We start from the raw sequence: 14,825 nt of genomic DNA, 5'->3' as shown, positions 1-14,825 counted from the left end.
TGTGATTCTCTGTGCTTCTTGGACTTGTCTATTTCCTTTGCCAGATTAGGAAGTTTTCAGCCATTATTTCTTTCAAGTAGGTTTTTAATCACTTGTTCTCCCTCTTCTCCTGCTGGTACCCCTCTGATGCAAATGTTGTTATTCTTGATATTATCCTTTAAACTATCCTCATTTTAAAATATTCTTTCTTATTGCAGTTCCAATTGGGTGTTTCCCACTACCTTGTCTTCCAGGTCACTAATTCAGTCCTGTGTTTTGAACTCTGCATCTAGTAGATTGATTATTTCCATTTTGTTTAGTTCTTTTTCTAGAGTTTCTTCCTGTTCTTTTATTTGGGGTATGTTTCTTTGTCTCCTCATTTTGGTTGCCTGTGTTTGCTTATATGTGTTAAGTAGATCTATGTGTTAAGTATCTCCCAGTCTTGGTAGAATGGCCTTATATAGTGTCTTATGGGCCCCAGTGGAACAGTCTCCCTGAGTGCTACAGAAGTGTCCCTTCTGTGGGTTGTGTGTGCCCTCCGATGTAATTGAGCCCTGTTGGCACATCAGTGGGTGGGACTGACCTTCAGGCTACATGACTAAAGCAGATAAGCTATTGTGTGGAGGCTAATCCCATAGGGGGAGTCATTTTAGTGGGGCTTTGTTGTAGCTGCTTCCACCCTGCAGATGAGTCATTTGTGGAGCTAGTTGGTGGTGCCCTGATATAGTCTAAAGCCGGCCCCAGCTGTGTTGGTTCTGGAGCTTCTTAGGAGGGGCTCCAGTGCAGGCTTGAGGCCATCTGGTAGGAGCTACAAAGTCTTTGTGGTTTGTTGCCTCTTGTGCTGGGCTTGGAGGCACTTGGAAGAGGCTGTGCTGTGAATCTAGGTTGGTTGCCACTAGCTCCAGGCTTGGGACCCTTTGGTGGGCGCCACAATGTGTGCTGACACAGGCACCACGTGTACTGGGCTCATGGCCATTTAGCTGAAGTTAGTTCCAAGTCAACACTGGCCAGTTTTGTCAGGCTTGGGGCCCCCTTATGGGAATTACAATGCAAGTCGAGATACATCCCCTCTTGTGCCAGGCATGCCAAGGCTAGCTGCTGCTTGTTTGGGTTTGTGGAACTTTGAGGGATTTTAGGTAAGTCCATAGTGTGAGCCACAGCAGGCCACTTGTGTGGAAGATCCACTGGAAGCACTTGGGCTGGAAATTGGAGTTGTGTGGGGTGGGGTCTCAGAGAATTACCAGGGTGGGGCAAATGGTGTTAGCCAAGGTGATGGAGAGCTGGGATTTGGCACCCACCTGTGACTGATGGCTGAGTGCAGTAGGGCTCAGCAAAGCAATCGTGTCTGCCAGCACTTCCATCCCTGGGGAGAACTGCCCTGACCCCTTTCCCTCCAGCCCTGACCCTAAAGCTAGTCCATTCAGTTTTTCCCTGGATGTCCCTGGCACTTTTCAAGAGGCTGACCTTGCACTGAAGCCCAGAGAAATGAGTCCATGAGTGAGCAAGTCCATGTGCAGGCCCCTCAAGATGAACGCTTGAGACTCCAGTAGCCCCATCTCACTCAGATGCCTACTGGTTTTCACAGCCAGAGGTCATGAGGAGTCCTCAGCCCAGCACTGGTGCCCGTTTGTGACTTAAACCCTATACCTCTTGTCAAAGTCCTTGCCCCACTTCAGTGCCAGCCACAAGACTATCTGATTCCGATGTGAGCTTTTTCAGTCACCTGACCCCACGTAGGCTCGGGGGTCCCAGGCACAAGGTATGACGATCAGGGGTGGAAAATGGAGCACTCGTGCATGCCAGGAAAGCAAATAGGAAAACAGGCACTTACTTGACCCCGTAGGCAAATATGATAAGGCCGATGAGCACACCTGTGCTGCCATCCAGGTACCAGACCGCCGAGTTATGCTTGAATACCTCCGCACTCAGAAGAATAGAGAAGCCCATCACGCCTCCCACGAGCGAGTTAAATCCTGGGAAAGAAGCAGAGAGAGGCTGAGGGCACTGCCGAGCAAACTTCCTTAGCCACCAAGAAACTACCCAAACACCAGCAAGCTCCACATCCAAGCTTGCGCTGCCGGGAATGTTGCCCAGAAGCACTCTCGCAGGTGACAGCTGCCAACTGAGACCCCTGGGTGGCCTGTCAAGTCTGTTCAAATGTCACCAGAGACCTTGCTAGACAGAGCCATCACCCCCCACTGTCAGTCTCCATCCCTGCCAGGCACTCATGCCCACTTGACAGAGCCTGTATGTGGTTACTGTCGGTCTGCCTCCCACACACGAGAATATCCAGACCCCATGAGGTCAGGACAGTGCCTGACACACAGGAGACATTCAAGTACTGAGTGACTCAAATCTGTTGAATGTCTCCTGGGCCCAGTATCCAGTGGGGATCTTATCAGTCTGATTATTATCCCACTTTACTTATGAGAGAACTAAAGTTAAGCAGAGTGAGGTTAAATAAATTGACCGAGGTAATACAGGCTGAGAGGAGCAGGGCTAGCCCATGTCCTTTCCTTCCAGAGTCTAAGTCACCTGAGGATTTTCACTCTGGGAAGAAAAATGCAAAGTCAAGAATCAGGTACATGGCTGCAGAAACGGCAATCCAGACAAACCTGGAGCTGACAAATGTTGATCATCTCCTTTCACATATGTCACACCTCGGGGGTCCCCACAACTTAGGTATCACACTTGCATTTTACCTGTGAGTTCCCAAGGCCACACAGGAAGGGAATTGCTTAGAGGGGCTCCTGAGGTCACACTGCGGAGTGAGCCGCATGGCTCCTAGTCTGCCTCAGTGTAATGGCCTGGAGAAGCTCTGGGTCCATGCTGCCTGGTGACCCCCTGGCAGCTGGTCTGTGCAGGGTCAGCAACCTCCAGCAACAGGCCCTATATCATTCCTGGGGCAACTCCACTTGTGTTGCTTTTGCTAACTCAAAAGTGTTAACTCAGGTTGCACTCACTGGGGACTGTACAACTGGGGGAGAGGCTAAATGAAGAGCAGGGGGAGAGGAAGATGCGGGTGTAGAGAAGACTTGAGCAAAGCCTGGGTAAGACGCCTTCTCAGGTCCAAGGTGGAGACTTCGACAATGGGAACAAGATGAACCTGGCTGGGCCCTGCAATGGCATCTCATTGGCTGTTGCAACCCTCTTCTCTTCCCTCAAATGTGTCATCTTCTCACTTCAATTCTCAGCTGGTGACTCGGCCCTGCACTTCTTAGAGCACAAATGTTCGGACAACAATACCTCATCTTCCTAACACCAAGTCCACACCCACCATGACAGCTGCCCCACATCTAGTTACATGCTCACCAAGGGACTTGGTTCTTGAAATTCTTCTCCCCCTTCTGAAACATTCCTACTGGGATAAATCTTAGCTTCCCATCACCCACCTCCAACTCCTCCCTGACCCCACGCCACCTACACCAGAAGCCCCTTTACAAAACTTGCAGAGCTATCTGCCCAACTGCACCTCCTATTCGCTCTTCATCCCCCATCCCTCAGGTTCTCTCCTCCCTGACGCCCTCCCTGAGCTCAGTGACAACTGAGTGTCATGTGTGTGGTAAACTGGCTGGCCTCATCCTCTTGGGAACACGTTCCTCCGGCCGCCATGACTGCTGGCTTTCCTCTTTCCACTCCAGCGCTTCCTTCTCAGTCTCCTTCGCTAGGTCCTCCTCTTCCCCGTCTGAGCACCCTGCCAGTCCCCGGGACTCCTCCTCTGTCTACATTTCCCCCTAGGTTGTCACCTCCAATCTCACATGTCAGTGTCTCCCAACTTTCTCTCTTTGGCCTGGCCCATCCCCTCAGCTGCAGAGTCATATAAGCCTTTCACTGAACATGTTCAAAGCAAAAACCTCAATTTCCGCTCAAAACACCTCATCTCCCCTGTATATGATTCCACGGTTCACCTAGCTGCCAAGACCAAACATCTAGGAGCCCACCCTTGACTTCTGTCACACCCCAAACCTAATCACTCCCCAAATCTAATATATCAAGTAATTCTTGCCAACTGTTAGCCCTAAAACTCAATTCTCCATCTCTCTACCTCTCACCAGCCCTACCGCCCAAACCTTGCCCAAGCCCCCCTCGTCCCTCGCCTGTACCCCTGCCTCACCACCTACCCTGCTTCCCCTCCTGCCCACATCTCCCTTAACCCACAATCCATCCCCCTCACAGCAGCCAGAGTGACCACGGGAAGTGGACAGCCTCTGGTTGTCCTTTGAATCATCCTGTTCTTTTTTTAAAAAAGTCTCTGTGGCCCATATCTTTTCTCTGCAGACACCAGAGGCATCAGCACAGCCAGCGCTCTGAACAGGTGACCCGGGCTGCAGTTTACCTCTGGAGAGGGGAGTGGCGGTTTTGCTTTGGGGTGGCTAGAGAGAAGGGGGGACGAGGAGGAGATGGCCACTGCCCGGGGCAGACTGGAACCTCCAGTCCCTCTCCATCTCTGGGTCATGGGCACAGGTTGGCCTGTGGCACCCTCAGAGAAGCCCAGTGGAGCTCAGAAAGCAGAGAGAGCATGAGGTTCCCCCAGATGGCCACTAGATGTCCACTCAGCTCCACCAAGTCACGGCTCTGCCAGCCAAGGACAGCCCAGACCCCCGTTTCTGACAGCAGGGCCCCACACCATTTGTGCTCCCACCCACGGGTGCTGCCAACAGTTCACAGCTGATGGATTCACAGTCCACCTGGCTCACTGCCACCTTCCAGGAGGAGCCCTGCCTCCTCAGCTCTGCTCACCTGGGTTATACCAGTCTGGCTGCCTCCTCAGCTCTGCTCACCTGGGTTACACCAGTCTGGCTCAGTTCAACCTCACCTCCCATAGGGCTGCAGGGCACGCTGGAGCGGGCACACAGGACTGGGAGGGTCCTGTGTCTGCCTGCAACAGGCTCAGAAATTCCAGCGGCAGTCACTCCACACAAGGAACCTGAGTTCGCAGCCCCGCCCCCAAACCGCCCACTTTTCCAGGCTGGTCACTCTCTCTGGGCACTGTCCCTGCCCACCCAGGCCCATCGCTTTTCTGCTTCCTCAGTTAAAACCCGAGCTGTTGTCAAACACTGTTATCCATTTAAGAAGCTGAGAAGGGGCTCCACCAGTCTGGCCTTAATGATAAGTAAGAATCTGTATAATTAAGTACATAAGCTTCATGCAGAAATTCTGATTACAAGGTTTCATATGCTCAACACCATGGTAGGCGCTTGGTATTCAGAGATGAGAAGAAGCAAGGGGAGTCAGCCCAGGACCCTCAACTCGGGTTTCCAGCAGCAGCAGGGGAGCTGGGCTCCTGCCCCACTTCAGAACCCCCTCCTCCTCCCGCCTGACTTGTCCCATTAACTTACTGTCCACAGTCATTTTACTTTCGACAATGCAAAGCTGCCTCCAGCGCCGTGCCGATAGCAGCAATCGCATGTTGCCTAAAACAACTAAAGGAACACAGTCTAATTGACAAGATTCGCTGTGCTGGGCTGCACAGCACAGGTGGGAAGTCTGCAGTTTACCACACCCTGGTGCCCGCTTTCTCTGAAGACCTGCTTTGGTGAGGACACAGCCCAGCATAAAGGACCCGGTGCAGCCAGCCTGACCCAGCTCACATACAGCTCCAGCGTGGGAACAGTCACTCACCAGGTGACAGGCGAGGCCCGCCCTCCCGCCACATCGAAGCACTTTGTGGGGAGAGAAGGCCACAGCAGCAGAGGACATTCCCAGGGCAGCGGGCACAGGTGGCGGCCTCCAGAGCCAGCCACTCAGAAATCCCAACATTAATGATAGGCACGGCTCCCAGACTCCACCCTCTCCCACCTCCCAAAGAGGAGATGATGACAGATGGTTCCCTAGCTCTGCTAATCAACAAATGAGTAAAATACAATTAGCAGGAGGCTGCAATTACCCGCTGCATATTTTGCTGACACTCCCACCAAGCAAGGAACTGCAGCGCACACCACCCACCACCCCAGGCCCCTCATGGGTAACAGGCTTTGCCCTTCGCCAGAGTTCTCTCTGTCTGTATCTGTCTGTCTTTCTCTCACTGTGTCATTAACCCCCATGGCCCATTCATCCCCGAGCCCTGTCCACTTGACATGCGTTGTGGACACTTCCTCAAACCCCCTGCATCCTCAGCCCCCTGCCCTCACCGCTGCCCAAGCCCTCAGGCCTCCACCCTCAGCTCCCCAGACCTCTCCTGCTTGGCACTCACTCCCCCACTCTGTTCCCCATCCGATGGCCAGAGGACTGTTTAGAAAACATTAAGCATGTCTCCTCATCTGTTTAAATATATAGCAAAACACATAGGATCCTACCCTTGACCTACAGTCCTGCAGGACCCGCCCTTCCCTGCTGTCCCAGCCCTCACCCTGTGCCCCCTCCTCATGCAGCCCCCCAGGTGTCCCAGGCCCCGCCCCCATGCCCTCTGCCTGGGGAGCACTCTTCTTTGCCTTCCTGTTTAGGGAACAATTTTCATTTAAACATCTACTTTGTAATGACACCTCTCTGTTCAAGAATATGAGGGAAATAATGCTTATGTCTGAAAATTCTGGTCAGAAGTTATTTCATTAGAAAAATCATACTTGTCATTGCGGTCTTCTCTGTGCGCCTGATGAAATGTGGTGAGTTGAAAGGAAAGTGAAGCCTAAACAGAAACTGTCTGAGATTGCTATCACACATGATGCAGAGCACCCATCCGAGACGGTCAAGCCCACGGTCATGGGTGGGAGGGTCTGACTGCTGGGTCCACCCTCAGGTTCCTGGAGAGCACTTGTGTGTCTGGACAGATAAGATGCAGAGGCCCTGCAAGCCACAGGGGCTTTGTGATGTTAGGGCCCAAGGCGACTGGGAGAGGAGCTATTTCTCAGTGATCACCCCTGGCCTGCCCTCCCCATCCCGTCACCACGTTCCAGGCAAAGACATGAGAAGGAGGCACATACACACACTGGAGAAACAAGGTTCAGCCAGGCCTCTGCTCTAAAGGGCCCGGGGGAATGTCCCCAGAGCAACAGGAAGGAACCTTGAAGGTGGCCGGACCCCCACACCGAACCCCATTCACAGCATCAGCCCTGAGCTCTCGGCACGAGCCCCCCTGCGCTGGTCAGCGCTGGGAAGAGGAGGACTCCATGGCCAAAGGTGGCATGTTCCTTCCCCGATTCTGAAACTCCAGACCACACAATCACAGGGATGAGCACTTCTCCCCACACGCTGGGCTGCCCCGGAGAGGCAAGAGCGCCTTTATTAGGGTCAGCTGGATGCAAGCTGCCTATAGGCCCGCGCTGTGGGGTGGGTGGCAGAGACCTCCGCAGAGGTCTTCTCGGAAGGCTTCATCCTTCTCAGGGACTGAGCCACAGCTCTTTACACCAGAGGGGCTTGATTTAACTAAGCTGCAGCCCCCCTTTGGGGACCAGGCAGGACCCTTCATAGCAATAGGACAGACCCTGAAAGAGGAAACTGGTTCTGCATCAGGAGCAGCTCACAGCTAACATGGCACCAGCCCAGCACCAGGCTCAAAAGCACTCTGCAGAGCCCGCCAGTCGGTGCCACTGCGGTACCAGCGCTAACAGCAGCACACCCAGGACCTGCTGCCAGCTGAGTCCTGGCTTCCCTGGGCCTGCCCCTTGGTGGGGGAGGGGGCACCCTTGGGGCCCATGGGGAGCTCCAGGAGCCGGACTGGCCGTCTGGCCCACACAGCGGGGCCTGCACGCCACTTGAGAGCAGAGCAGGGACGCAGAGGCCTCGCTCCCAGACGCCAGTCCTTCCACTATTTTAAACAGCTCTTACCACTTACAAAGTTTGGGTTTGCTATAGGCATGTGGCCTCCATAGCACAGGGAAGAAGGTGGCATCTTGCAAGGGCAGATGCAGACGGCAGGTCCTGCTGGTCAAAATGGCAGGGGGGACCCTGCCAGGTCCACCTTCCCTGGTGTGGAGTGTATCCTGGCCCCCGGGCTGGTGTGAAGGCAGCACAAACCTGTGCTCATCACATGGCCAGGACCCACCTCAGGCCCGGGAATCTGCATCTAACCAACACCATAGGCAATCCTGATGCTGCCAGTGGTTATGGTCACCTGACTGGCATCCTTGCAGTCAGCACATCAGATCATGTAAGCCCCAATTTCCTCGAGTCTGTTCGAAGGGACCCCCCCCCCTTTTCACACATAGATGCTCCTCCAAGGGCAACTGTCATAGCAAAGCTGGAAATACCACTTTGACTTCCTGCCCACCAGCCCTACTGTGCAAAGGCCCAGCTCCACACACAGTAGGGCATCAGCACGACCAGGAGTCGAAGTCCACACAGTGTACCAGGCTTTGTCATTTGGGAGAGAAGGGCCCTCTGCACTGCCATTCACCCCCTGCACAGCAGAACCAACAGCCACCCATGCACACCCGCCTGCTCTCCCATATTCCACAGAGGAGAGCACGTCGGGAGTTGGGGGTAGGGTGTGTGTGTGTGTGTAAGTGGTTCTTTTCTTAAAGAAATTCAGTGATTTCTTCTCTATTTTGTGCAGACACACACACCAACCCACAAGCTTTTACCCTTTGACCTCTCACCCCAGGGTACAGGGGTTCATGTACTCCTGACCCCCTGGCAACTGCACATGCTGCAGAATGGAGAAAAAGAACATGGCAAGGTGGTTAGTTTGTAAAGTTTCTTGTTCATACACCAGCACCAGTTCACAACATGAAATGCATTTTTCCTGGATTCACACACCCTTCTTTGTCATCCCAAAGGCCATGCAGGAAGTGCCCCCTGGCCCTAGGGACATAGGGACCCACCACCTGGTCTGGGGGTTCTCAGTGGACCACTTCCCCAGCAAAGCCCTGGTTCCTGCACCTTGAACTCCCAGCTAGGTGAGCGTCTCACGGCTGGAGGGGAGTGAGCATGAGAATCCACAAAGAAAACCTTTCTAGATTCCAGAAGAGACCTTCACTTCTAGTTTGGAGCAATGCACACAAAGCCCGAGACTCTGTGAAGCCCTTTGTACTTCATGATAAGACATTAGGGAGCCCCCATTCACCCTGTTGGGGGGTCAGGGTGGAGGTATTCCTAAAGAATTTATTACAGTCCCAGAGCACAAGCCATCTGCCCCAATATGCAGCCCTGAGAATCATTAAACCGCCTGAGCAGGCGAGGCTAGTGAGACCCGATTCCCACCTGGTGACCTTTTCTGCAAGACAAGCAGCTAAAGGCGACCCTCCCTGTGCCCTCGGCCGGGGAGGTCAAGCGCTGGCCCTACTCACCATCGGTTATGAGCGCTCTGCTGGTCAGCACCTTCCCCAGCATAAACTTCAGCACGGCCAGCGTGCTGCAGAGGATCCCGCTTAAAATGGAGACGCTGAACAGGAAGTCATCCTAGAAGAGAAAGGCCCAGATCTCAGCAGTTCACCCGATAGAGCAGATCATCTGCAAACCACTTGCCTTAGAGATCAGCTTTGTTCCCAGAACAAATCATCAGCTGGGTGTGCTGCCACCAGGAGGGGGCTATGTTGCTTGTTTTCATACCTTCCTTACCTGTGTCCCTGGGAACTGAAAAGATGATCCAAAACAGATGCCCGGACTTATATTTCCCTAAGAACCATCAGGTACTTCTTTTCCTATAGGAGATCCCCCTTTGCACTATTCTGCCCAAATGATTGGCAATCATTGATCAGTAATACAGTTGGTTAGAATATTGAAAACAGAGCCTTCCATGTAGAGTTTTTCATAGAGAATTTTAAAAGCAGTAGTTAAGAATTTTGGAACATGAAAGTACACCAGTGGCCTAAGAACACTTCAGCACAGAGCCAATTAAATTAGCCACAGCGCCAAGAATCAGTGCAGCTACTTAAAACCCTATTCCTCCCTTAAATTCACATGAGACAATTAGAAGTTCAACTACAGCCTTCAAGGTGGGAAAAGGGCATCTAAAAATACAGTCTGCTACTGACGCAATCTTAGCACTTCCCATAAGCTGTTACCTTGCCTTCGCAAGCAAGCGAGTCACGTGCAAAAGAGAGCACCCCGTCTCATGACCTCAGGCCTGAGGCTCTGGCTTCAGGCTCTGTGCTCCCTCCCAGGAGACACAGCCTCCAGATTCTCCAATATTAAAATGCAACTGCCAGCAGAAATCTAATAGAGCATCACATATATGCAAGGAAATTGGATTTCTTAAGCATTTTATTATTCAAATTCACTAACCTGGTGACAGAAAGTTGGGAAGAGGGATGACAGCCTGCTTTCCTGAGTTCAAGACTGAGCAAAGTCATTAGAAAAATCACTTGGGCGCCAAAGCATCCCCCCATCCTGGTCAATGGTGGTTGGTGGGTTTTTTAAAAATGTTTTTATAGACTTGAGAGAGAGAGGGAAGGAGGAGGGGGAGAGGAGAGAGAGAGAGAGAGAGAGAGAGGAGAGGGAGAAGGAGAGGGAGGGGGAAGGGGAGGGGGGAGAGAGAGGGAGTGAGAAAGAGAGGAGAGCGAAATATGGATCGGCTGCCTCTTGCACACATCTCAACAGGGGATCAAGCCCAAAACCTGGGTATGTGCCCCAACCGGGAATCGAACCAGCAACCCTTCGGTGCACAGGACAACATTCAACTAAGTGAGCCACACTGGCCAGGGCAATGGTGGTTGGCTTTAACATACGTCCACAGTCTTCTGCAACTCCTTCCTCTGGGAGGCACAAGTTAATTACCCCTCCCCTGAGTGTGGGCTGCACTCGTGACTGGCATCTAACCGATAGGGTATGGAAAGGGAAAGACAGTAACTTCACAGTGGAGAACCCAGCAAGTGACCAAGATTAAAATGACCATTCATAAATTATGCTGACACCACGTGCCTCCTGATATGATGTGGAGAGAACATCTCTTTGTGTTCTACCTAAAAAATCCAGAACCTCAGCTTAATTGTGAAAAAACATTAAACAAACACATGTCCAGGGACAGTCTACAAAATATCTGAGTACTACTACTGACTCATGTCCAGGTCATGAAAGACACAGATTGAGAAAACTGTCACAAATTGGAGACCAAGGCGACGTGAGGACCAAGGCAACCTGGTGTCCTGGGCTGGATCCTGGGAAGGAAAAGCTCATTAAGTGGAAAAGCTGGGGCACCAGACAGTCCGGGGTTTTGTTAACAGTGTGATAGTCTCCTGACTGGGTAAAGGTACCCTGGCTGTCTATGTGAGAGGTTAAACATTAGGGGAGGCTGGATGGAGGGTATACGGGAACTCTGTAATGTCTAGTAACGTTTATAAATCTAAAATTATTTCAGATTTTAAAGTTTTTTAAATGGTCACCTTTCTGAAGTTGCACCTCCTCAAATTATCAGTAAGGACTGTGTGAAGCTTGGCCCCCTGGCAGATCCCAAGTCCCTGCTGTGCACGAGGTTACAGAGCAGGGGCCATGCAGGAGGAACCCCAATCAAACTCCCTTTGTGCAGGCAGTGGGCAGACTCAGGGAGACCACTGCACAGTCACAGGAAGCAGTGCAGGCATTGTTAGGGAATCACAAATCCGCACAGACCCAGGTGTCCATGTTATTCAGGAAGTGTAAGGTGGGAGACAGAGGCATTCAACTAAGCACTCTGTGTCCCCAGCAATCAGCAGGAACTACGTTTCCCAGAATTCCCGTCTCCGTGGCTCTGAGTCCCACTTGGCCCCCCAGAGACATCTGTGTGGAAGGCAGAGGTGAAGTGTTGGCCCCCAGTCCCTGGGGGCAGGTGCAAGGTGCCAGGTGCTGCTGCAGCCACGCATATGCTGCTAATCCACTGGCTCCGCTTAGAGGGAGGGCGGCGGCCAGCCCAGAACCCCCGGCCCCTACTGGGCCCCCCAGTGTCTCTGTGCCCTGAGCCACCCACGGCGTCAACGTTGAGACGATGAGGTCAGATGGGGCTCTAGTCCGTCTTCAGGGAACCAGGTTGCCATTGCTCTGCTCCCCTCATTACCCACGTTTCCTTGCTTCCAGGCAGCCCTGCCGCCTTCAGGCCCAGATTCCGGAGTGGCAGCCAGCAGGGGCCCTTCTGCAGCCCCCCTCTCTATAAGGTCTCTCCCTGCAGCCACATCCTGTGTGGTTCCCCTGAGAGGTGCCGCTTCTCTGCCTGAGCCTGACACACCACTGCATAAGGATGTTTCAAAGTACTAAGCAAGACGTAACGCGGAGGAAATGCTGTGTATACGGAGAAGCCAACATGCAAAACCCAGGTGTGCCCTGTCTGTGGATTATTTCTGTCACCCTCACTCTGTGCCCAGGGCCACCTTCCCGAAGTCTGAGAGAACAGGCTGTGCCATCTTGAGGCCTCACCCAAAGGCTTGTTGGCTCACCATTGCTGCCCTGATTGGCCTCTGAAACACATGAGCCCGAAGGACCCCAGAGGACCTGGGCTGGCCCGGAGCTGCCCAAGTCCTCCCTCAAAACCAGCTTTCAAGTCCTCAAGTCCACGGTGCCTGCCCCACCAGAGCCCACCTGGCTCTCCTCTCTCCACACCGCTACCCATCACTGTCAGCATGAGCAGAGTGTCACCAAGATGCAGGCATTAGCCTGCTCAAGACATCTGCCATGGCTGTTAGTGTCCCCCAAAATGCAGATGCTGAGGCTCTAACCCCCCAATGAGATGAAGCCTTAGGAGGTATTAGGGTTAGATGAAGGCATGAGGGTGAGGCCCTCATGATGTGATTAGTGGCCTCCTAAGAAGAGGAAGTGATCTCTCTCTCAGCCACTCCCACTCCCATTGAGGAAAGGCCAGGTGAGGCCACAGTGAGAAGGCGGCTACCTCACTGAGATGTGAGAAACACATTCTTGTTGCTTAAGCCATTCCTATTGCTTAAGCATTTGGTATGGCAGCTTGAGCTGACAGAGTCCCTGAGCGTGATAAAAGACGGTGTTTCTGAGAGGATCCTCTCTGAGAGTCAGGGAGCCAGAGCACGCGTGGCTAAGGATGAGAAACTGCAACCCGAGGGGGAGGAGCCACCGCTGGCTTCCTTCAGAGTGCGGCCACACTGCCTCACTTCCTCTCACAGCCACATCAGCCAGCACTGGACGGTAGAGAGACAGGTGCCCCGGGTCACTCAGCTGTGTAGGGCCTGGATGTGTGCCCAGCTATAAACGTACCAGGATACCTCATCCGTGGCCTTGTAAACATCGCTCATGTCACATGGACTCTGTGAAAACAGAGGGACAGCCACTACCTTGTTAGGTTTCCATTTCCACTGTTACCAGCACTGGCCCTGTGATTTCTCAGATTTGAATCTTACTGAATGGATAGAAGATCAGGGCAAAAAGATGCAAGAAAACTGGCCAACCCAGGTAGGTGCCCATAACTCCAAAGCTAAGGATAGATGTGGGTTAAAGGTAAATGCTTCGTAAATGGTGTTTATGCTGTGAGCTTCTCCATGACCTTCTAGAAGAGAAGGCCTTTTGTAACCATCTCAAAGCCATCTCCTGATATATTTGACATGAAAAATGAAACGTATGCAGGAGATAGGTTATGTACAAGTACAAATAGAAAAATATTATCACCAAGGGTTAATCTCCCTAATAGCTAAAGAGGTCCTACACATCTGTAGGAAAAAGACCAAAAAAAAGAGACAAAAAATAGAAAATGGACAAAGGACAATCAGAAAATTAAAATGAGTTTTAAACCTATCAAAGATATTGAAACTTATTAATAAAAGAAACAAAAACCAAAACTATACTGAGATATCATTTTCCACCTAACCAAACCACAAGTACTATTAAAAGTCCTGCCCTTGAGGCCTGAGTGGGTAGCTCAGTTGGTTAGAGCGTCATCCCAATATGCCAAGGTTGTGGGTCTGACTCACAGTCAGGGCACATATAAGAATTAACCAATGAATGCATCAATATGTGGAATAATAAGTCAATGTTTTTTTCTCTCTCAATCAATAAAAAAATAAGAAATAAAAATGCTTAATCTTTTTTAAAAAGCCCTGGCTGGTGTGGGCAGGTGATTGGGTGTCATCCCATGCACAGAAGGTTGCTGGTTCAATTCCCAGTAGGGCATGTGCCCAGGTGTGGACTCAGTCCCTGGTGGGGAGGTGTACAGGAGGCAGCTGATCAATGTTTCACTCTCACATGGATGTCTCTCTCTCTCTCTCTCTCTCTCTCCCTTTCACTTCCTCTCTCTCTAAAAATCAATACAAATATTGAAGAAAAAAAACAAACCTTTTTCTCCTGGAAATATATTAAGAAAATAAAGGGCAACCATAGACTGGGAAAAAACATTTGCTAACACATTTGTTAAAAGTCTTATACCCAGCCTTGGCTGGTTTGGCTCAGTGGATAGAGTGTCGGCCTGCGGACTGAAGGGTCCCAGGTTCGATTCCGGTCAAGGGCACATGCCAGGGGTTGCAGGCTCGATCTCCAGTAGGGGGCATGCAGGAGGCAGCCAATCAAGGATTCTCTGTTTCTGTCTCTCTCTCCCTCTCCTTTCCTCTCTGAAATCAATAAAAAATATATATATATTTTAAAAAGTCTTATACCCAGATGATATTAAAAATTTCTGTAATTCAATAAGCAAATAAACAAATGACTCAAATTTTTTTGTTTGTTTTGTTAATCTTCACCCAAGGATATTTTTTCCATTTATTTTTTAGAGAAAGCAGAGGGAGGAAGAGAGAAACACCAATGTGAGAGAGACACATGGATTGGTTGCCTCCCTCACGCATCCTGACAGCACTGGGGATCAAATGTGCAACCTAGGTAGGTGCCCTTAACCGGAATCGAACCTGAGACCCTTCACTCCACAGGCCGACACTCCAACCACTGAGCCACAAAAGATTTGAACAAATAATTTACAAAAAAAAAAAATTTGTTTACATGGTTAACAAATAAGCACATGGCCCTAACCAGTTTGGTTCAGTGGATAGAGC

At 51.4% G+C, this 14,825-nt stretch overlaps 1 protein-coding gene across 2 annotated transcripts in view; it reads right to left on the bottom strand.

Annotated features, from left to right (window-relative positions):
• Positions 1–14,825, bottom strand: part of TMEM163 (transmembrane protein 163) — a 241,435-nt gene that overhangs the window by 7,513 nt on the left and 219,097 nt on the right. For both annotated transcript variants that reach the window (XR_013960687.1, XM_080670059.1), the window contains exons 6-7: positions 9,204–9,315; positions 1,811–1,952 (exon numbers count right to left, since the gene is read on the bottom strand). Coding sequence is in view for 1 of the 2 variants with exons in the window: in XM_080670059.1 (XP_080526185.1) it covers positions 1,811–1,952; positions 9,204–9,315 (254 nt within the window). In the remaining variant the exon portion in view is untranslated. The remainder of the gene's footprint in view (positions 1–1,810; positions 1,953–9,203; positions 9,316–14,825) is intronic.

Source organism: Plecotus auritus (genome assembly GCF_963455305.1).
Source record: "Plecotus auritus genome assembly, chromosome: 5".
Taxonomy (NCBI): Eukaryota; Metazoa; Chordata; class Mammalia; order Chiroptera; family Vespertilionidae; genus Plecotus; species Plecotus auritus.
Note: the sequence above shows the minus strand (reverse complement) of the source record. Positions and strands in the feature narration are given on the sequence as shown.